General features: G+C 43.1%; 1 protein-coding gene and 1 long non-coding RNA gene across 4 annotated transcripts; one reads left to right on the top strand and one right to left on the bottom strand.

Moving 5' to 3' along the window:
- Positions 1–2,621: 2,621 nt before the first annotated feature.
- LOC115076148 lies at positions 2,622–17,722 on the bottom strand. Of its 3 annotated transcripts, XR_003852693.1 has the most exons (4): positions 16,754–16,844; positions 12,233–12,341; positions 9,765–9,971; positions 2,622–3,177 (listed from the first exon to the last, which is right to left on the bottom strand). It is a non-coding gene; the product is annotated as an uncharacterized LOC115076148 (long non-coding RNA). The 3 variants fall into 3 exon arrangements; XR_003852692.1 differs by lacking the exons at positions 12,233–12,341; positions 16,754–16,844 and adding an exon at positions 17,599–17,722; XR_003852691.1 differs by lacking the exons at positions 12,233–12,341; positions 16,754–16,844 and adding an exon at positions 15,948–16,262.
- A 5-nt stretch (positions 17,723–17,727) lies between these two features.
- LOC115076147 (parvalbumin beta-like) lies at positions 17,728–20,311 on the top strand. The gene is made up of 5 exons (XM_029577281.1): positions 17,728–17,865; positions 18,584–18,651; positions 19,136–19,268; positions 19,482–19,591; positions 20,011–20,311. Exons 2-5 carry the CDS (start codon positions 18,591–18,593, stop codon positions 20,034–20,036), a joined length of 330 nt encoding a protein of 109 aa, XP_029433141.1. The 5' UTR covers positions 17,728–17,865; positions 18,584–18,590; the 3' UTR covers positions 20,037–20,311.
- Positions 20,312–22,040: the final 1,729 nt, after the last annotated feature.

A 22,040-nucleotide genomic window follows, 5' to 3' on the forward strand; every position in this document is an offset into this window, starting at 1 on the left:
TGAGCATCAAATTTGGGGTTATAAAATTGGCTTGGAGATGAGCTAGGATTAGCTGAGAGGATGTGAAAAGGGATAAGGGGTTGAGAGAGGATCGAGGGGATGAGCTGGAAGGTGGAGAGGAATGTGAGGATGTAAGAGGTGATCAGCTGGAGGAGCAGAAGATGGGAGAGAAGGTCCTCTGGAGGGTGGAAATAGAGAGAAAGGATTGATTGGAGAGGTTAGTGGTTGAAAGAGATTAGCCTAAGTGACTGTTGGGACTGCACCCCCGTTAATTTGTTTTGGTCATCCTCTGGGATCCTGTGAATTTTCAAATACTAAAATGAGGTCATACTGGTTAAAGGCTTTGGAAGCCTTGCGATAAACTGTAGCATACCCCCTTACCTCGTAGCAGGCTTTTTTTTTCTGACAGGACCTAAGGAGAATGCTTGACATGGACTGAAGGTGGATTTGAGCTGTTTGCTCTGTAACCTGGGATAGAGAAGGAGAATCCAGCATCAGAGGTACACATGGAGCAGGAATCATGTAAGTATTACTCAATCGTCCTCCCACCATACTCAGGATTGCAGAGGGACTCATTCTGGCCAATGAATCCTACTAATTGTGTTTGTTATATTTGTCACTGTTCCTTGGTTTCTAGGTCTAGGTCTAGGGGATACAAAGTATATACACTGCAGTGCATTTTATAATAAAGTTACTGGAATTTGGTAACAGTTCTGCTCTGTGATATTAAATATTGTAGTTACATATGTGTTGTGGTTATATTTGGTTACTGATAGCAAGGGCGTTATAACCAGCTAGATTTAAGAGGATTTTCAGCATAAAAATAGCCACGAGTTGGTAAAAAAAAAAAAAAAAAAAAAAGTCCATTATAGTATATACTGTAACTTTTTTTCTTTTAGATGCTGACATTATATATTGACCCATATTTTAAGTTCTTCAGTCTGTATGGAAACAAAGACTTTCTCAATCTGTCCTTATGTTTTATATACTTTTCTTTTTATTGTAGTTTGGCAATATATGCATTCTAACAATGGTTACACAAATGCATAAGACAGGTGTGTAAATTCAAATCCCCTTCACTGATTAATGTCTTGCAATGGGGCCAATGAAATAAGGTGCACTCAGTAGAGCACACAGTTTTTCTTTCAGTTGTTTGCATATTGTTCTGTGTGAAAATGCAGCAAGGAATTTGTGTGCACAAATATGTGCATGTAAAACTGTGCATTCTGCTTAGCACCTTCACATGGAAATTCCATGTAAATTGAAGCATGAACTATTACTCCCCAATGCAGAGACATGTCCTGGTTTAACGCGGGTTTCCTTAGCACTGGAAATTTTAGTCCTAGTCAGAGATGGAGTTAAGTTTCCAGTGCATGTCACTCTATGGGCAGAAGCTGAAAATCTGACACCAGGACCTGTAATTGGGTCTAAAAACAGTTTGAATAAGTTTATGGAGGAGAAGTTCATTAACAGGTATTAATCAAGTTGACTTAGGGAATAGCCACTGCTAATACTAGCATCAGTAGCATGGGACTTACTTAGTGTTTAGGTGCTTGCCAGGTATTTGTTGTACCCTGGATTGGCCACTGTTGGAAACAGGATGCTGGGCTTAATGGACCCTTGTTATGACCCAGTATGGCAATTTCTTATATTCTTGTTCTTATATGCTTTGTGCACACAAAAAAAAAATGTTTTCTATATGAAAAGCATTTTGTGCACAACAAATCATATTTGATGTGCACAAAACATGATTTGTATGCATAAAGGTCTTTTATGTGCAAAAAAGATGTTTTGTGTGCAAAAATCACTTATGAGAGACTCCCCCGTTTCCTCAAATTTAAAATGTGCATTCAGCCTGTGCTGTACGCACACATTTTAATTTGGATTTGTGTGTATCTTTTCCAGTCAGCGCATATTTTTAACTCCCAATGCATTAGCATACTATTAGCTTACTGAATCAGAAGTTTAAAAAGAAATGTAACCTATGCATTAAGAAGCTGTGCACTGAGTTTTAGCACACAGTTTTTGTATTGACCCCAATGTTATCAGTCAGAATTTGCTTACACCTAAGAATTTCAAGTTCTTTAGAACAAGTCATCCTACCACTATATAGAATTTGTGTATGGTTGTATCTCATGCAATTAGAAGACTAGCAAAGTTGTATACAGTTTCAATATATGTTTGTGATTCCTTAATTTCTGGTCTTTGAATGTGACTGAGACTGCAGTGGGGAGAAAATACAAGCAGGCAGATGTTGATTACATGTGTGCTTTATTTTAATTATAAACCTTTTTTTGTTTTACCTCCTAAAAAAAAAAAGCTCAGCATCTACACAGTTACATGGGGACAGATAGGTTTTCCATAAGAAATAGGCTTATGCATGTTCTTTTGTAAGCATGTTAATTCAACTGTATTTAGTAAAATAAGTCTTTGCTAAACAGATCCAGTGAGCACTGTCTTCTTATACATTGAGTTATCTAATGGAACATTAATGTCCATGAGGAATCTTTCAGGCAGGTGGATAACAGGCGGGTAACAGGCTCTGTCCATGGTTCTATTTTATAAGAGTGTCCTGTTAATATTGTGCTAGCCAAGAGCAATGAAGTATTTCCTCTCCCAGGACCACCATAGGAAAGAGATAAAACTGATCTAGAAAACATTATAGCGTCCTTACAACAGGAATTATGTCCCGGTGAGGATGAATCAGTAGAAAGCTATTGTTGTAAAGTGGAATCCTTGGAAATATGTTCAATCTTTACTACTGGGAAAGACATTTCCACTACAGAAACTACCACAAGGTGGAGCTGCATAATCCTTTGGAAAGCATGGCTTGTATTCTCTTCGGACAGTGCGTGCCAAGACAGAATCTCAGAATGCCAATGCCAAGGCACGTTGCACAAATCAGTTGTGTCTTCGTCCTTTGACAGTTTTCTTTTAATCAGTTCAATATTTATATTGGATTGACATTGTAATAGACCCATATCAAATGATGAAATTCAGGTTTAGCATTAGCCATGATATTAAAAAGTGAAGATATCCCTTGCATGGGTATAAGAGCAATGCTCTTTTCATGACAGCTGAGGTAGATTCTTGCAGAGCACATTGTGATGTCATTGAAAATCTGGAAAGCTGCCCTGCCATTGCTTAATAGTCAAAAACATATGGAAACTTGAATACCTAGAAGGAAAGTAGGTATACATAAGCATAAGTGCCTTTTCCTATGACAGCTGAGGTAGATTCTTACAGCACATTGTGATGTCATTGAGAATTTACAGTAGAAAATACTGTGGCAAAGATTCTGAAATTCTGTGGTATTTATGTGGCATGTTTGCATAAATGTGCATAATTTGCACATTAAATGATGTAACTTTTTATTTTACTTTAGAAAAAGAAAGTTGGTTTCTGACATTTATTATGTGTTTGAATAATTTGATTTGTTCTTTTTTTTTGGCAGTGGAGGGAGTAAAGGGATAGAAAATAAAGGTAGGAAAGAGGATCAGGGGGTGGAGAATGAGTGAGAGGGAGAAGGGATCTGGAAGGAGGGAGATGGAGAGATCTCAGGAGAAGGGGTGAAAGGATGAGATAGAGGGGGAACTGTGACTGGAAGGAAGAGAGGGGGATCATGGTGGAGGGAAGATGAGAAGGAACTGGAGAAAAGAGGGAGGGAGGGTCATGAGGAGAAGAAAGAGGGATGAAGGGAGGATAGAGAAGGGGGATCAGGAAAGGGAATGGAGAAAGAGGCTTGGGGAAAGGGAGACCCATGATCAGAAAAGGGAGGGAAGAAGGATCCATTTTAATAGCCTCCTCCTCCTGATACTGATCCTTTCACTCACTCATACCCCTTCTGATCCCCTCAGTCACTCACTCACACTCACATTAAACCCCTCTCATAGAAGCCAATCCGCTCTTTTTCCATTTTACGCCAAGATGGGCTTGCAGTTAGAAGGAGGACAGCGGCAGTCACATCCTCCTTCTCTGTTATCCGGGCTGTAAAATTGCAGTTTTAACCACAGCAAAGGAGGTGGCCTTGGTCTGAGGTACTGGTCTCTATCTGTCCTACTCCTAACACCAAGTCTGGATCAGTGTGGGATGGAGAGGATGAGAGGTGTGCGGGTTACCATCACTTCCGTTTCAATGAGGCCCCCATAGTTTTCCAGGATTCTTCAGGGAATAGGGACTTCTGAGGCAAGGGCATTAGAATCTGTATGTGTGTGTACAGTGGCATCCCCCCCCCCCCCCCCCACACACACACACTCTAATGAAACCCTTCATAGGCTTCTCTTTTTTCCCCAACAATAATTGTTGGGTTCTGAACACTGTTTATAATTGTGCTAGGATTAGAATAAGGTTGCCAGTTCTTTTTGGGATTAGGGGGTTGTTGTCTGGACTATTTTCAAAATATACCTAAAAGCACACTATTTAAATGTTGCCACCTCAAAATATTTCAAACCTGGAATATAAAACCTCAGAGCCAGTGGGTATGTCCTGTATATAAGAGAATTATTATGCAGCAGAAAAAAATATCAAATCAGGCAACTACATCCAGCTAACATTTAGATTCTGTGTGAGAAACATCCAAGTCTGAGCTGGTTCCAGGATATTTTAAACTAATATTATTAATATTCTCTATCAGATAATGAACTAGTTTCCAATCTTTGCTGTCTCCAGCTGAAATTTTCTGCTCACCGTATCTCTTTTAATGCTCTATTCTTTCTGGGGGGTTTTTTGTTGTTTCACACTGTTGTATTTTTTTCTGTTTAAATTCTCTCTCTTTGTGTTTTTCATTCAAAGGGGATCTTTTAATATTTCTCTTCTTCCTTGTGTCCTCTTTAGATTCTTCCTACTGCTTGCCTTTCCCTATTCTTCCTTTCTTGTATATGTCTCTCTTCTATTCCTTTCTCCACATTATCTTCCTGGATACTCTCTCCCTTCCATCAAATCCACAGTCTTCTCTCTTAGCCCTGTCCCAAGTCCTTTCTCCTTCTCCACCCCTGCCCCCCCCCCCCCCATGGTCCTTTTTCCTTCTCCCTCCACCCAATAATCAGTCTCTTTTCTCTATTCCTCCATTCTCATTCCTCACTCCCTCACATTTTCCCCTAGCCAGGGTACTTTCTCCTTCAGTTCCCTGTTTTCCCTGGCCTCCATCCCCAGTCTTCTCCCTCTGGCCTTGGTCCTCTCTTTCTCTCCTTCCCTCCATGCTGGTTCCTTTTTTACGCTCCTTAAACCCTGTGTCCTCTCTTTCTCTCTACCCCACATCCAGGTTCAATCTCTGCTCTCCTCAAACCCTAGAATCTCTCCCCACATTCCCTCCCCTTGACCCCCAGAAAGCTCTTCCCACATTCCCCCTCCCAACCTTGGAAAGTTCTCCTCCCTTCTATCTCCCACCCCTGGAAGGGTCTCCCCGTGTCCCCATGCCATCCCTAGAAGGGTGTCCCTGCTTTCATCTGCTTCCCCTGAAAGCTCTTCTCCCATTCCTCCACCTTCCCCAAATCTCTCACACCTCCTCTCCCCAGTTCCCCCTGATTTTCTCTGCTCTGCGATTCCCAGTGTAACTTAGCCTCCTCCCGATCTCTCCCACTCAACAGAAGGAACAGCACTTAACTTCCTGTGCTGTGGAGGTCCAGTCTTTTGCTACAAACCACATGAATCCCATACCATGGGACTGGTCCCGCAAAGCACAGGAAGTGAACTCTCTATTAAGAGCCACTCTTGACAACTGAGGAGTCGCGCAGTGGGGATTGAAGAAGATAAGTCAAGTTCTGCACTGCTTAGATTCTATGGGCAAGCTCAGCTGTGTCATGTTGCAACCCCCTCCTCCATCTGCAGCTACTTCCCTGGCAAGTGCACAGTGGGTCATGCTAGCCCTGGGCAAGGGCTGGATTTTGTAGCAGACCAGGGGTACTTGGCATAAGGTTTAGAAAGATCATATAGATTTGTTCTATCTCGAATGAATAGAACAGCTAACCTTTATTTGTGATATTAGATGATTCCAGAGAAGAGAGGGGATTGATAACTGGAATGCAGAGGTGTCATGAGATTTGAAGCAGATTTCATTGTTAAGGAAGAGTTAAAAACATACGATTCATTGTTAAGTCAAGAATCTTCATTTAGGATGCAGCCAGGCGTCTGTCATGCAGAGGACATGGGCTCCATTTCCAGTCAGGAACCTGCTCCTCAAGCCAGCTGGGGCCAGGGATGCCAGAAAGACAGCACACACACACTACAGCCCTTGTGTGGAGGAAGTCTGAAACATCACTCAATCGTGACAGCCAGAAGCCAGACCTAGAAACTGTATTCGCTGGTTCCTAGAGTGAGTTGCAGCTTCTTGCCCCTGGCTGAGATAGGATAAGGATATAAAAGAGGGGGAAAGACCTCAAATATTTGCAAATGGAGGCTCATGGTGCCATTGTACAGCAGAGGCCAGCTCAGATGGAGCTGGAAACCAAGAAGAGCAGAAAGAAACTGCAAAGACGAAAAAATGTATATTCTGCTCACTGTCCGACACAATAAAATTATATCACAACAATTTGTGCTTGAACACAACAGATGATATGCTATCGACAGCCACCTTATAGGCAACTCTCCAGGGTCTGTGCAGCAACAGATCCTGCACCTGTTCCTTAGCTCTTTTTCCACTTGGCACGTGACATGCAGCAATGAACTTGAAGATGTCTGAGAATTGCTCAAGTTCAGGACTCTGCTTCTGCACCTGTTTACATTCTGCAGAGAAGCTGATGTCTTGCATGACGCACTAACATCTGAACAAACTCACTAACAAGCAACATTTTTTATATTTTCCAGCTGTCTCTAGCCTTTCTACTAACTACAACAGTGACATCTAGTGGCCTGATTTAGTTGCATGACTGCAGGATTCCACAAGGAGCCTTGGTGTGTGGCCCCCCAGTCGAGGACTGGGCTAGGTGAGCTTGGAGGGGGGGGGGGGTGGAAGGAGAAATCAAATAGTTGTAAATGAAGGCTTCTGGTGCTGGATCCCAGACTGAGTTCTGACTACACTGGAAAACTAAGGAAGCAGAGGAAATCTGCCATGTCCAAAACAATAAAAAGCACTCAAAGCATTAGAGAAAACTGTGAAGGATGTTGCAATCACATTCTACTGTCATCAGCTTTTAATTCATTGGGCACAGATAATTATGTATTCCTGAAACCTTTGAAAACTCCAGATCATGGAATTGCCCCTGATATGCTCAGGCCTGGATTTACACACATGTCCACAAAAAAATTTGGGAAGGTGGCAAAGTTCCTTTCTTTCCTTCCTCCCCACAGACTGCAAATTTTGCCACGGCTCTCCGAACCCTTTCCTCCAATGGCTGCCATTCCCTCCTTCCCCAGACTTCAGAGGATTTGCTCCATCCAGGGTATCATCAGACTACAGTGAATGCAGCAAGGCAGCCTGCAGGGGAGAGGGCAAAGCAGGGCAGGCGCCCCCCCCCCCCCCACAATAGACTTGTACGACCTTAGCCGCTTCCCCCCCCCCCCCCCCGAGTTTTTGATAATTAAACAATCGTGATCACCCCTCTACCACCCCTTCCAGAATAATCCTGTAAAAACACATAATTGGATGTATTTTACACATTAAACTTTGATTTTTGTGTGTGTGTATATATATCTATATCTATATCTATATATAGATAGATAAATAGATAGATATGTATATATCAAAAAATAATGAAGGAACCTTCTAGCAAGTATTTTACATATCTTAAAAGGGATGAAAAGCAAATTCATAAGATCAGGAGAATCTGTCGACTGGCTGAGAGACTCTAGAAGGCTTCATTGTAGTATGTGACGGGAAGGCGAAATGTCAGCCTAGTCATGAGACTTCACTGGATGACAGGAAGCTTTCACTGCTATTAAAAAAAATATTTCAAAACATTCACTACTCTTCAGCTCATTCACTGCTATTAAAAATATACAGAGAGAAAAGGAGAGGTGAATCGTTGAAGCTCTCTCTCAGACACGCAAGATTTCTTTTTTATTTTCGCTTTTAAGCGTGAAGCATGAATTCCTTTTCCAGCGAGAGCCCCCCCCCCCCCCCCTAAGCCTGGTGCTAAAGCAGGCAGAGGGGCTGGGGCTCAGCTGAGATGCAGGATATCTGATCCAGCCGATCCCCACTGGAATTTCCTTAGTAGCTGAAACGGTAGAGCACGAGCTGAATTGTCAAATTCATTAGTCAGCTCGGAACGGCCCCTAATTAGGCGGCAGCGTGAAACCTGCCGAATTTCTGAGGAACGGGTCAGAAAAAGCCTCAGTTAGACGACAGCCAGGGCCACCGGCGCCCCCCGCGCAGGCCGGCTCCGCCCCTTCCTGCCGAGAGCGCAGGCGCCAGCGGGAGGGGCGGGGCTGTTTGCGGTGCAGCACGTGCTCCCTTCCTCGGAGCAGGTGACCCGTTCTCTGCGTTTCTCCCCAGTTAAAAAGCTGATGGTGATTATAAAAATAAAAAAGTCCAGGCTGGATTGTCAAAAGTAAAAAAACTCTTACACTTATACGGTTTATATACAGAGCCTCTGTTTCTGACTGGATGTCTTAGCACCCCTTTATCCACTGTTTCTAGCAGCTAGAACAGTATTTTGTGAGTGTAGTATCTACCCTCAGGAACTCATTAGCCTCCTGCTTATCATCCTCGCCAAATCGTTAGTGATTATCTTGCTATTTAGGTTTGATTTGTTTCTATTCTGGAGGGGAAGAATAGTACAGCAGTTCCTCGACTGATAACAGGCTCTAGTGACTCGGCCCCTAATTGGCACAGTTTTGTAAGCCCATCCCAGTCACGGGCCTGATTCTAATAACTTCGGCTAGGATAAATGCAGGGGAATCCTAATCTACTTTATATTTCTTCTCATTTTCTTCCATTTCACTTACTAGCATGCTTTCATGTTTGGCCTCCAGAATGGTCTCATTTAAATCCCATATTCCTCTCACATACAAACCAAACAGGCTGATTCAGTACGGTGCGCTCGGCCGAGCGCACCATTTAGCATCCTTTTGGCCGCGTGTTTTCGACACACATCTATTACCCCTTATATTGTAAGGGGTAATAGCGCCTTGAAAACACGCAGCCAAACTCGTGAAAACTAATAGCGGTCATCACATGCAAATGCATGTTGATGAGCCTATTAGTTAGTCGCCAGGATACTGAAAGCACATTTTACTCTCAGAAAGTAACACCTGCCCAATGTGTTAAATGGTCCAGGGTTGGCTATTTGCTTTTTTTAGTATGTACTTCACAACTAGCTATTTCTTTGCACATAGTTTTAACAGTTGAAAATTTTATGTAAATTCAAAGTTAATGAGTGACTGAGATGCAAACTTATGCAAAGCAGCTCATTAGCTATATGAATGCATAGTTAAAGTATGTGTGAAAAAGGCAGAATTCCATTCTGCAAAAAAAAAAATAATAATAATTACATCTCAATGAAGTGTAGTTAAAACTTTTGCAAGAAATTCAGTAGAAAGACTACCCATATAGTTTTTCTTCCTGGCATATTTGTATATAAGTCCCAGCAGCAAAATAATGCACACACACACTACTACATAAGCCTGTTTGAGAATTGCTTCTGATTTCTCAGAAACTTACTAGGGTATCTTCTAAAACTTTGCAGCTTCATCCCTAGATACCTACCCACCCCCCCACTGAGCCTCCTGGGTTTTTTCAGGTCCCAGACATGACACATCCCAGTGCTCATGCCATCTGAGAATTTCAACAGCAGCCAAATTAGAAGGCTAATCAGCTCCATTACTCACACCGTTCAGTATTGTTTGACTTGTCTTGATTTCAGAGTCAGACAGAATGACATCTTTAGCTCATTTATTATAAAAGGCAAGCTTTCTTCCAGTTCAAGCCCAGTGCAATGTATCTTCTCGTGTGTGCAATGAGACAGTACAGCTCCTGCCACCTTCTTCTCATCATGGCTTGCCTCAAATCTGGCAGAATCAAGCAGGTTAAAAAATTCCTAGAGAAAAAGAATTCCAGAGAATATTAATGCTGATGTTAGCTACATCTGACAATGATTTTTACCCATGATTCAGACAGCTAATGTTTTATATCACAGTTTAATTTTTCACTCATGTAATATTTGTATGGAACCTGTCATTGTCTACTCTAGTGATACACCTGCTTTGTCTTACAGTTTGGTTACACATTGATATGGAACATTTCACCATTTAGTTCTATAAGGGCTTAAAGGGTATGAGACAATCTCATGAAGGCAAGATATATTGGCATTAGTATATTGTTTCCCCAAAGTCTATTTTCATTGTATAGTAGTAGTGCTATTATTACTATACATTTTAGTGGAGAAATTATGCAAAAAGATATGGAATATAAAATGTTACATAACAGGAAGACAGAAGGTGACTTTAAAACCCAAATGTGGAGAGAAAGACAAAGATGCACAAAACAGAAAAAAAAAAGGTTATAAGAATCCCTTCCCCCAAAAAAATATTACATTAAAAAAAATAAGCAAAGACAAGAGGCCTGAGGAATATGTAGTTTGTCTTGAGTGGTTTTAGATCAATCTCCTCAGAATGGAGACTGGAATGCCTTATGACACTGGAGTTCATTTCCACTATACCCTGGAAGGAGTCAATTTGCCCCTCAGACCTCCTTTCCCCTAAGTCCAAGCCCTACAAGAGACCCGGTCCTTGAGATACACTTAACCAGTCAGGTTTTCAGGATATCCATAACAAATATTCGTAAGATAGATTTGCATACAATAAAGGTCTGGCTGTCCTGGATGGCAAACTGTAGGGCAGCGGAGAGATGAAGAGGGCTCCACAGTGGAGAAATAGGAACTGGCTCGCGCCCATCATGTCACATGTGTAGATATGTACTAAAGCAGCGATCCTGTCATACCGGCAAACAAAGCCTGGTGTGGTGTTCTGCGGATGGTGATAGGAGGGGTGAAAGGGGGGCATTCACGGTTGCCAAAGTTATGGGAGAATAGAAAGATTTCCATTCTTTGTTAAACAGCAGTCCAGGAACACTGCTATTCTTTTCACAGTGAGGACCTGATATTCTGCACATATATCTGTGCGCACGGTTAATGAGGTTTTATTAGCACTGCTTCATCTTACTGTGCAGGTATCATATCATTTAGCTGGTTCACAAGACAAGATCTAACATACTGTCTCCCTCCTTGTTTAGCCATGGCTGATAGTGGATGCTGTGTACAGGGATAAGAGGCAATAAATAAAAGTTTTCTCCTCCTCCAGTGCTAATAAGAAAATTCTACAATTAGTAAAAAAAAATTAGTCTTTTAGCGCATTTGCATTCTTATGCTTCAGATGTTATTGATTTTATGTGAAACATACAAACAAAACTGTACAGTGAAGAAAGTGATAAGGGGTGGATAGCACAGGAGAGGGACAAGTATCAGAGCCAAGATACAAGAAATGTCTCAACTAATCAGAGGGTTAGTGATATGGCATCTGGGTTAGAATTCTTCAGCCTTAAGCAGTATTATAACACAGTGGGTCATCACATTTACTGTCATTAAATGTCCTATCCATTAGAGCTCACTACTTAAATAACTGAACAGTGTCGCAAAAGGAGGGGAGGACTCCATATACTGGCTTTTGACACCTTTTCTCCCCTTGTCTCATGCACTTAAGTGACTGTAGAGCAGATCACAAATACACAGTGTACTGAGATATAACTTTAGAATGCAAGGATCACCAAAAGGCTTCCTCTAGGAGCTGTGTCACATGGCAACTCGGGGACAATCGTGTGTGATTTAATAGGTAGAGGAAACATTGTGGGTGATTGGGTAAACACAAAAAACACCACAGAGCACAGGATGGGAGAAAGGTCTTCCTAAATAGGAAGAAAAAAAAAACAACTTTTAGTCTATCAGGCCCTTTGCATGATTGGGTGGGTATGGAACATGGTGCATGACTGAACGGGTGGAGGAGATATGGTGCAAAACTGGGCAGGTGCTGAAACATTGAGCGTGATTCAATGGATGAAGGGAACATTGTGCGAGACTGGACAAATGTGATCACACTTATCCTCAAAAGACATTCACTGGACCCTTCCTGCCCTGCTGTCATCCTAACTCCCTTTTCCGTTTTGCATTCAAACTGCTTGAACATACCATTCATCTCCATTCTCCTGACTTTTTTTTTTCTTCTCAAGCCATTCTAGATCTGCTCTAGTTTGGCTTTTGCCCTCTACATTCCACAGAAACTGCTCTTGGCAAAAGTCTCCACTGACCTTTTGGTGACTACGGTCAAAGGCTTTTAGACAGCCAAAGCTTTAAGACAGCTACGTCTCCAGAATAAGTCCTTTTTCTCTGCATTGCCACCTTTATGGAATGATTTGCCTTTGAAATTAACGGAGGAGACAGACATTGAAATTCTGTAAATAATTAAAGTCCTGGCTGATGTCAAGGATTGTGGAATGTTGATACTAGTACAGTTGCGATCTGGATGATGAATGTTATGAAATGTGGGGGGGTGGGGGAAGGTAGGCAGTATTATGTTTGTATTGTACATCACTTAGGGAGATTATATCAGTTAAGCGATTCATAAATGATTTTACATAAATAAATACTGTCCTCATTCTTCTAGACCTATCCGCTGCTTTTGACACTGCTTGTCATGGTCTTCTCCTTGACACAAAATACTCAGTTGGATTTCAGGACTGCACTATCTTTGTTTTCCTCTGACCTCTCCCATCATATTTTTACTATTTGCTGTGATGATTCTTTCTCCATTGCTATTCTACTATTGGACTGTGTGCCTCAAGGCGCTATCTAGTTGGGTTTTTAGGATATCCATAATGAATATGCACGAGATAAGATTTGCATACCTTGGAGACCATTGTATGCAAATCTTTCTCATGCATATTTATTGTGGCAATCCTTAAAACCAGACTAGTTAGATGTGCCTCCAGAAGAGGGTTGGGGAACACTGATTTCATATGATGTCACTTGTCGTACTATCCCAGTGCAGTTGTGTTTCAGCACCAATGTGGTGCTTGCCTCAAGGGATCATCAGTTTTTGACCAAGTGACAAGTTGCAAATGATTTCTTGACACAATGCAGCTCAATATCATTTACAAAATTCCTACTCACACTCAAAAGGGAAGATACAATATTATAAATATAGGATGAGCCACACAATTCTTAATTTTTACCCATGGATTAATTGAGTTTTTCCATTTTATATGTTATCTTTTTTATAATTCTACAGCTCCGGTGCTGGTTTAAGCATTTACACTGAATTTAAGGAATTGGATCCTAACTGTTATTTCCTCGAACTCTGAGTAGTAGTGTCATGTGTGCAATGGTCTTACAATGCTGCTTACCAGGCACATACAAATATTTTGGTTGGAACTTAATTTGATGTGCTTGCAACAAGACCCCAATATGTTCCAGTGTCAGCCCTGATTTTACTCTCTTTCAAATGAGATGTGAAATCACTTCTGGAAGCAGGAAGTGCTTGGTCCCCAACACCTTTGCTCTTGTATTCAAGACAGTTAAGTGAAGCTATAGGTAATTGATTTTTTTGTTCCTTGCAAATATATGTTTTCATACATTTGGGGCATTGATTTGATAAGGAATTAAAATTTCAAGAACTTCTTATACTTTTCTACCAGGGATCAGTTATGCCATCCCTTCCAATGTTCTGATATCATGGAGCACCCGCCCGCTACCTTTAAAATGAAAGTAGCGGATGATCTGAAGGGTGCTTACAGGTGACTACAATAAGTTTTAAATATTCCATGTTTTTAAGGAGGATGATGTTGAATTTAATGTTGTTGAGACTAAGATGCTACCAGAACGCAACAGAACTAGGCAAAGTGGAGGTGAGTAAAGCCCCATGCAGTCCCGTGAGGCTTTACCACTGTGTCTGAATCCTGATCTAATCAACATGGATATCCGAGACCAAGATCCTTCTGAGAAAGAACTATTAGTCTTGACTATCTGCTGAGTGAAAGGCACTTCACATCTATCTTCACTTATTATCCAGACTCTAAATCTCATTTTAACCCTGTTTTACAAAGGCAAAAGAGAAAAACTGGTGCACTAAAAGTACAGTTTTCTTATACCTGAAGGCATAGCTATAGCTATGTTATAGAAATTTGGGGTAAAGTCCATGCATAGCTCTGTTAACACTTTATTAGCATTATATAAACAAAGAGTAGCCAAGTGTTTGCAAGAGAAGGTAACGTTGTAACCAGTGGTTGCTACTTGTTTCTTTTATCCATTGTGCCAGAATACTTAGAATATGATACTTCCTAACACTGAGAAGGAATACATATTAATTCAAACTATAAAGCAGCCTTAAACTGACTAGCTTTAAAACTACATGCATTAATTAAGCAGGGTACAGCCACAAAGCAAGGCAATGTAAAGCTGATTCATAGGATCTACCTTTCTTGTCATTCTAAATACGTACAAATATCCAGGCTCCTAAGGGTTAGAAAATGGGATCATTTCCAGTTTTTCAGAAGAAACCCTAGGTAACGGATGATTCTAGACCCCCCCCCATGCATGAAAGGAGGCCCACAAATATCAGGCAGCGTTGGCAGAGATCTTCCTAATTCACAGTGAGCTAACAAAGTCCTAACATCATGTGCATAAGAAACCAGGAACTCTGGGCAGTCCTCCACCCCCTCTCAGAGCTGGCACACTACCACTGCCGAGAGAGATTCTGACTGGATCCTGAAAGAAAACTGGAGAAGAATGTTCCAGTTGTAATATTTTTATTGGACCCACATGAAAACTTTATTATGCAAATAATCCATTGTCTAACAATTATGCAGAGTCCCTCATATTATAAAAATCACTAAAATGATAACCAGGAAGCCTAACGGATTCATTAAATTATAACAGCAATGTTTCCTTGCATCCTCATGGAGCAGAAATCTACTTGGTGCATTAATTAAACATGGATTTCATAGACAGACAACATAGCCAATATCTCAGGGTTAGGAACCTCTCACATGATGCATAACTAGTTAATTCACCTGCTGTTTGCTTTGGTAATTTAATAGTGTTTTCCTTTCTATTAATGAAACAAATAAATACAAAAAAGTAGAAATAATTGCCATAACGTAAATGCATTTGCCATAAAGAGTTCCCAGATAAGTTGAAAACTCTTATCTCTGTATATTTGTGCTGTGTATTTGACATAGTTCGTGATTGATTTCGTTTGCTTGGGGTCTTCTCCCACTCTTGTCCCTTAGGAATTTCATTAAAGAAGAAATCCAATTAAAATGCCTTTTGTAATTTTGCATTTCCTGCAGGTCCAAACATTGCTATGCCCCCAAAATGAGCTTTAGAACGTTGTTGGGCCCCTGTGCGGGTGCACGGTGAAACCACAGCTGTTCCTGGGGGTGAGGGGGTACCCACATGCATGCCTTCTTATAAAGACCCCTCCACTAGAACTTAAAACATCATCAAATCATTGTCAACATGAATTGGTTTATTCAAAATAAATTCCAAGGTACAGTGTGTGTATACACACACACACACTCCCCTAACATTTCATCTGGAGGCAGAGCACGCTACACAGCATGGGGAAAAAATGCGTTTTTCTTGATATGTCTTCTGATTTTAATACAATTTCTATTTACTTTCATAGTACATTTCTTAAGGAGTTAAAGGTACAACTATTTCTCAGGGCACACTTGCTTTTGTCAACAGTTTAACAGATACAAAGCACTAAGTCTAAAATTCTCACTGTCCAGATAATCACATTTCCTCTTACTAGACATAACAATGGAAAGATTTTTACCATCTACATGTACAGCTTATTGCCCTTAAACAACCACTAAGAGATAAACACACGTCCCTCAAATTATTTTATAGAAACAAAAGCGTTTGCTATTGGGCGTCTTAGGGCCTAGCACATACAGAAGAACCTTAACGTTACATGTGGGACATAACCTAGTGAGAAGGACATGTAGAGAGAATACTTACAATCTTCTTCCGTCATTCATAAAAAAAAAAAAAAAAGAGAGAGAGATCCTGCAGTTGTAAAACCTGAGGTTTCGGTCGACTGAAGCGTCACAGCTACCAAATAATCACTAAAACTATCTAAGAAGGTGTCCCGTCCAGAGTTGTTGTTTTTTTCCCCCGATTCTCCATAGCCACCCCGATAAGCGCAGCAGCTGGAAGTCTATTAGCAGGATTTGATTCAGCAAAATAAAAAGCCGCCATCGGACAGATGTGTTTTGCAGGTTCTCAAGTGGAGCTGGTAAAACGGGATGCGGGAGTCTGCTGTAAATAGTGTTACATGATAGCGCGACATTTCTGGGCGCCGCACGTGCTCCCCGGGGCTCCGGAGACCGGCCTGCTGCCTGGCTAGCAAGCCTTGTGTGCTGGCTGTAAAACAGCCACAGAAGAGGCCACTTTCTGCAAAGACAAAATGCTCTTCTTAAACCACTTCCCCTCCTTTTTTTTTTTTTGGGGGGGTCACTAAACATTTTTTTTTCCAATCACACTTTTAACAACATTTGAAAGTTTGGCAAGAGATTTGTAGAGAAATGTAAGCAGCTGTGATGGTCAGAGCAAGAAAAATGAAAACGATTATTTGAATTAGAATAATCATTAAAGTAACTTTCCCGAATTTGATTAGTTGTGCTTCCCAGAGAGGAGGAGCGACCTCCTGTTGAGGAGAAGAAATGCTGAGCTGATCAGTTTATGCCACAGCTCAGGGAAGAAAGCTTGCAGTGGGAGCTTGTAACGCCGCGGGTCACCAGCTCTGCCCTACCCTGCCCCCTTACCTTTTGGAAGAATAGGAGAGCACTGAATCCCGGCCAGCCCGGAGCCCTCTGATACTCACCCAAGGCAAACAGCCTGGGGACCGGAGCAGGCAGAGTTAACCCCCGCCCCCCCCCCCCCCCTGGCCTCGAAACACGAAGGGACGCTTCTCAAAATGGAGTGATCGGACAGCTGGACGCAGTCCTTTTCAACCCCCTTTTTTCCCCCCACAAATTTCCCAGGGCGTGTGACATCAGCATCGAGCAGCTGCCATCCCTCTCAAAGAGAAAATCACATCTCTCCCCCCACCACCCCGTGCCCTCCGAGCAAAAAAAATAACCCCGGAAGCAGGAGCCAGACACCCTTTATGGCTATTTATTTTCTAAGCTTGTTTTAAGTGTAAAGGTGGGTCCTGAGATGCCCCGAGATACTGATCTGTCCACAGGCCCACGAACCCAGACCCCCACCTGCCCTCTCCCTGCCCCGCATAACACAACCGAGGCAAGTGGCCTCCAAATCAGGGATAGGCGCCTATTATTCAAAAGTACTGCCCGACTCATTGGTGGGCTGGGATGCGAGTGCCCTCCTAAACAATGTTAACCATTCAGGAGGTTTTTTTTCCTATTGATGGACGGATGCTTGCAGATAATTTATGGTTGAGATGCCAAGGCCCATAGTGAAGCCTGTCCCATAGGAAGCGTCCAGACAAAACAGCAGGAGTGGCAGCAGTTAAAACACTGAAGCCATTGCATCTTATCGGATTTACCTTTTTTAGCCCGTCACCCTGTCTGGGGTGTCGTTCCCTCCCCCCATCAGATGGTTAAAGTCATATATTTTCTGCTTAAATCGGAAGAAATGTAATACCAACCTCGCTTTTTATTTCACATATCTGTCGACTTATCTTGTTTCCTTTTGAAATATCAGATGTATTCTCTTGAGATAAAAATAGTGCGAGATGATTAGTTAGGCAAGTTCACTTGACACCATTCCCCGTTCGTGACGCTGGAACTTAAAATCTGTATATGGTATACAACTTATAGTATATATAAGCGAGGGCTGCCCCGAGGAAGGCACACAACAGCCAGGGCTCCTCTGCCGACCACTGCTTTCTTGTCCAGTCAAGAAGACCTCAACGGTAAGTGGAAGAGGTCACAGCTGTAGAACAGCAAGCCTCAAGGAAGAGAAAAAAAAAAAACTAACCCTGGCTATCAGGAATACAGCTCAGAAAGGTGCCTTAGATAACCTCTTCCGTTACATTTTACTCTGCAACAGAGAAAAAAGAAAGGAAAGGGAGAATGAGCTTTAGAACAGAAAGGAGAGATGTTAGTGTTTTAGGGAAGCTTTCTACTTCCGAACTGAGGCCAGAAATGAAGTGATGAGGAAACTGCGAATAGAAATGAATTGAAAAATTAAAAAAAGTAATAATGCAAGATACTTCAGATCTAGAAACATAAATGTAAATAGTAGCAGAGAGAAGCACAGAATCCAAGGATAAAATAAACCAAGCTACTTCAGAAAGGATGATGTAATTGTGCCATCGCACTTGATTTTTAAAGGCTCTGAATGGTGAGTGAATTCGACGTCGATGTGCAGGACAGAGAAGGCAAAGGATAGCAGGGCACGGGAATCAAAGGGTAGAGAATTGCGAGCTAACTCCTGCGAATAGCCTGTAGATCTGATCACCACTTTCTCACCTGCTCGGCTATCTGTTACCAAATGTGTAGTTCAGTGCCAGTGTTTGTAATACCAAATAGAAGACTTTACCAGGCACGAACCCATATAAATCCCCAGACAAACACGTTTAATAACAACAACAACAAAAGATAAGTCTGTTAACATTTTTTTTCCCCCAGTTCAACAATGTCTATGACTGACTTGCTCTCAGCGAAGGACATCGAAGCTGCCCTGAGCAGCGTAAAAGGTAAGGAGCGTGCAGACAGCGCGTTAAATGCAAGCGCGCACACTCGATGTTCCGCTTACCGGCATGTTTTCTTTCGTTTCCTGTAGATTTCTGCTAGAGTTGTTTTCTAAACTTAGAGGAAAGCCCAAAAAGGGCTGCTTATACAAACATGAATGTAAGGGGAAGTCATGAAATCTCCCAGAACGAAAACGTGTTCTCTTTGTGGAAAGTTTACTTTTTGCACTAAACACACTTCATGGCCTAAAAGTTAAATAAGGCCGCGAGGCAGAGGACTGAGCTGCAGAATTATAAAAGCATCGCCCTAGGTTCTGCAGTCCGTGCCCTGCACGGTGGCTGTGCCTGGCGGAGTCCTGTACCCGACGGCTGGATCACTTGAGGGGAGGGGGAGGGGGGGGGGGTGAGATGGGGGCCCACCTCACAGAGCAGAGGGAAGGGGGTGGCCCGCGGGCCCCGGAGCTAACGTGGCTGTGTCTGTCTCCTATAGCTGCTGAGTCCTTCAACTACAAGTCTTTCTTCGCCAAGGTCGGCTTGTCCAACAAGTCCCCAGATCAGGTCAAGCAGGTCTTTGCCATCCTGGACCAGGACAAGAGCGGCTACATTGAGGAAGACGAGCTCCAGTAAGAAGTCCTCCTGGGGTCTTTGGGGTGCAATTGCGCTTTCTTGGCCCAAAAGGCTCCAGTTGGGGATGGGGGAGGGGAGGGGTGCAATGGAAGGTTGAGGGGGGGGGGGGGCAGAGCCGGGTCTGAGCCCCTTTTCTCTTTTTTTTGGGGTGGTGGCTGAAAGAGCCCTTTAACCACGTGAGCTCTGTTTCCCTTCCTTTTTGCCCGCAGGCTTTTCCTGCAGAACTTCAACTCCGGTGCCAGAGCTCTGAGCGACGCAGAGACCAAGGCTTTCCTGGCAGCCGGCGACTCTGACGGGGACGGCAAGATCGGAGTGGATGGTAAGCCTGCTCGGGGGGGGGAGGCTGGCGGCCCGCGGGCCCACACGTGCTAATCTTAGCTTGGACTCGGGGAGGGGGAGGGGGGGGGGGGGCGCTGCGGCGGCGGCGGCGGCTCCTCCTGCTGGAATGTGCCCCGGCAGCAACTCTGCTCCCTGCTCCGTGTAACTCGTAAGGGGGGGGGCGGGGGGGGGGGCGCCTAGGATACCACATGGAGACCAGAATAGCCCCGTTCGAGGACTTTTAAGGAAGGAGGGCTGGCTGCGAAGACTGTTGACAGCGGGAGCGGGATTAGCTGGCGCTCCCTTTTTTTTTTTGCAGCGCTTTTTGGGAAGCACCGTGGGGGGGCGGGGGGGGTGTCCTGCCCTCTGTCCCCCTTCCCATCCATTTGAACTTCTCTCTCTCTCCTCTTGGCTTTCCAGAATTCCAGGCTTTGGTGAGGGCGTAAAGCAGACCAAAGGCAGCGTGGACTCCCTCTCCACCCCACCCCCACAGCTGGCACCCATATTATTTGTACATTTTTATACCGTCTCATGGCATTGGTGAAGCACCTGTATCTTAACTCCTCTTGTGGGACTGTTGGAAGATCTGGCGATGTGCAGGTGTTTTGCTTGTTCTGTACTTGATAAGCGCGTCTGGAAGGCGCTCAGTGGTTTCGACCGCGCGCAATGTTGAAGTTGTGACTGGAAGAAGAAGAAAAAAAATAAAGAAAACTGAAACCTCTCCCCCCACCCTTGTTTTCTTTTTGTGTTTGTCTTTTCTTTTTCTTTTTTTCTTTTACCTCTTTAAATTCCATTGTCCTAAGCTTGTGGTTATTCCTTTTTGCCGAAGCCCGTGCTACCTGAGCCCATGGAGAATAAGATGAAATAATTAAAAGCTACTTGCATGCTCTCCATTTCGGCTGCAAATTTAATGTGGCATTACATTGGTTCATTTAAGCATTTAAGCCCTGAAGCCCGGATGCACAGGGAAATGAATTATTGTCCAAAGTTCTGTTTTTCCATTCATCTTTGAGATGATTTTTGTTTAAAAAGCTGGTAAAACCCTTTCAAAGCCTGGGACTTCTGCAGCCCATATTCCATGTCTGGGTAATTCAGAGACTTACCAAGAGCTTTCGGACCCCGGAGGCCCAGGCTCCCACAGTTATCTTCCCCTTAGACCCTACAAAGCTGCAAACAATTCACATTTCTCTCCTCCGCTTAGGAAGGATGGGAACAGCTCTGGCCAGAAAACTGTCGAGTTCAAGCCTTAAATAACCCAAAGCGAAGTAAGCTTTAAAAGTCAGGTCTCCCTCCATTGCCTCTGGTGCAAACGTATTTACCAAAGGTTTTTGCCCATTTTGCGTCTGAAAAAATTGCTTAGTAAACCGGGACCTTAGGTTGTGAACCCCCTGGGGACAGGTAAATACTTCCAGTACCCGAATGTAGCTCACCCTGAGTTCAGTCTAAAAATAAATACAATAAGAAGCCACATGGTAGTGCATCTTTAAACCTTTCTTGACTCTATAAATATGCAATCTGCATCCAACCACTTGGTCTGTTTTAAACAATTGCAAATACTGAATAAGTCTTGCTTTCTCCAGTGACCAGAGAGGGATTGTTAGGAACAAAATGCACTTCTCCTGTTAACAGTTGTTTTCACCTCTGAACTACAGTTGTAACTGATTAGGGGGGGGGGGGGGGGGCCCTGATTCACCCAGGCTTTTCTCTCTCTCTCCCTCCTGTCCATGTGAAAAAGCTTAGGAAACCAAGCCCTAAATCTCAAGCTATTAAGGTCAAAGCTCACACATCCTCTGCTCACTTTTGCCGGTTTTATCTTTAACTCACATCAGCCTTCTCCCTGCCTCTCAGGATATACAACAAGCACACAAGCAGGGCCAGATTAAGACATCCTGAGGCACTGAAGCTAGATCAAGTTTAAGAGGCCCCGTAGCAATGCCAAAACACGGCAAACTTCAAATTGACCAATTTCTTTTTTTTCCCTGTATTTAGAGAGGCCCTAAGGTGGCTTGTTCCTAAATCTAGCACTGCGCCCAAGGCCTCCTCTGTGCCTCTCTTTAGTTTTGGGGAGCCCGGAAAGCTCTTTAGATTGCTTTCTGCATCTCTCCTAACTGGCCTGTGCTTGCAGAGCAGATCATGTGTTGCAGGCTGCATCTCACTTACACAAATGGCACGCAACTGAACCGAATGGCAGTGCAGGAATTCTAGCAATAAGCAGAACTAATGCTTTGGCAGTCAGGCATACCACAGAATTATCAGGGCTATAAATCCTAAATCCACCCCACCCTGTTTGCAGAAACCTGGGGGCCTGCCGTTTAAGCACCTGGCATTTCCCCTGCCAGGTGCTCTTCAGATATCTACAAATCATATTTTTATTCCAGGTGCTATCCCTACAATGCCCTCCTCTCTGGGCAGATTATCTAGTAGAGGTTGGCTGAGCAGCATTGTTCTTT

Source organism: Rhinatrema bivittatum, chromosome 14 (genome assembly GCF_901001135.1).
Source record: "Rhinatrema bivittatum chromosome 14, aRhiBiv1.1, whole genome shotgun sequence".
Taxonomy (NCBI): Eukaryota; Metazoa; Chordata; class Amphibia; order Gymnophiona; family Rhinatrematidae; genus Rhinatrema; species Rhinatrema bivittatum.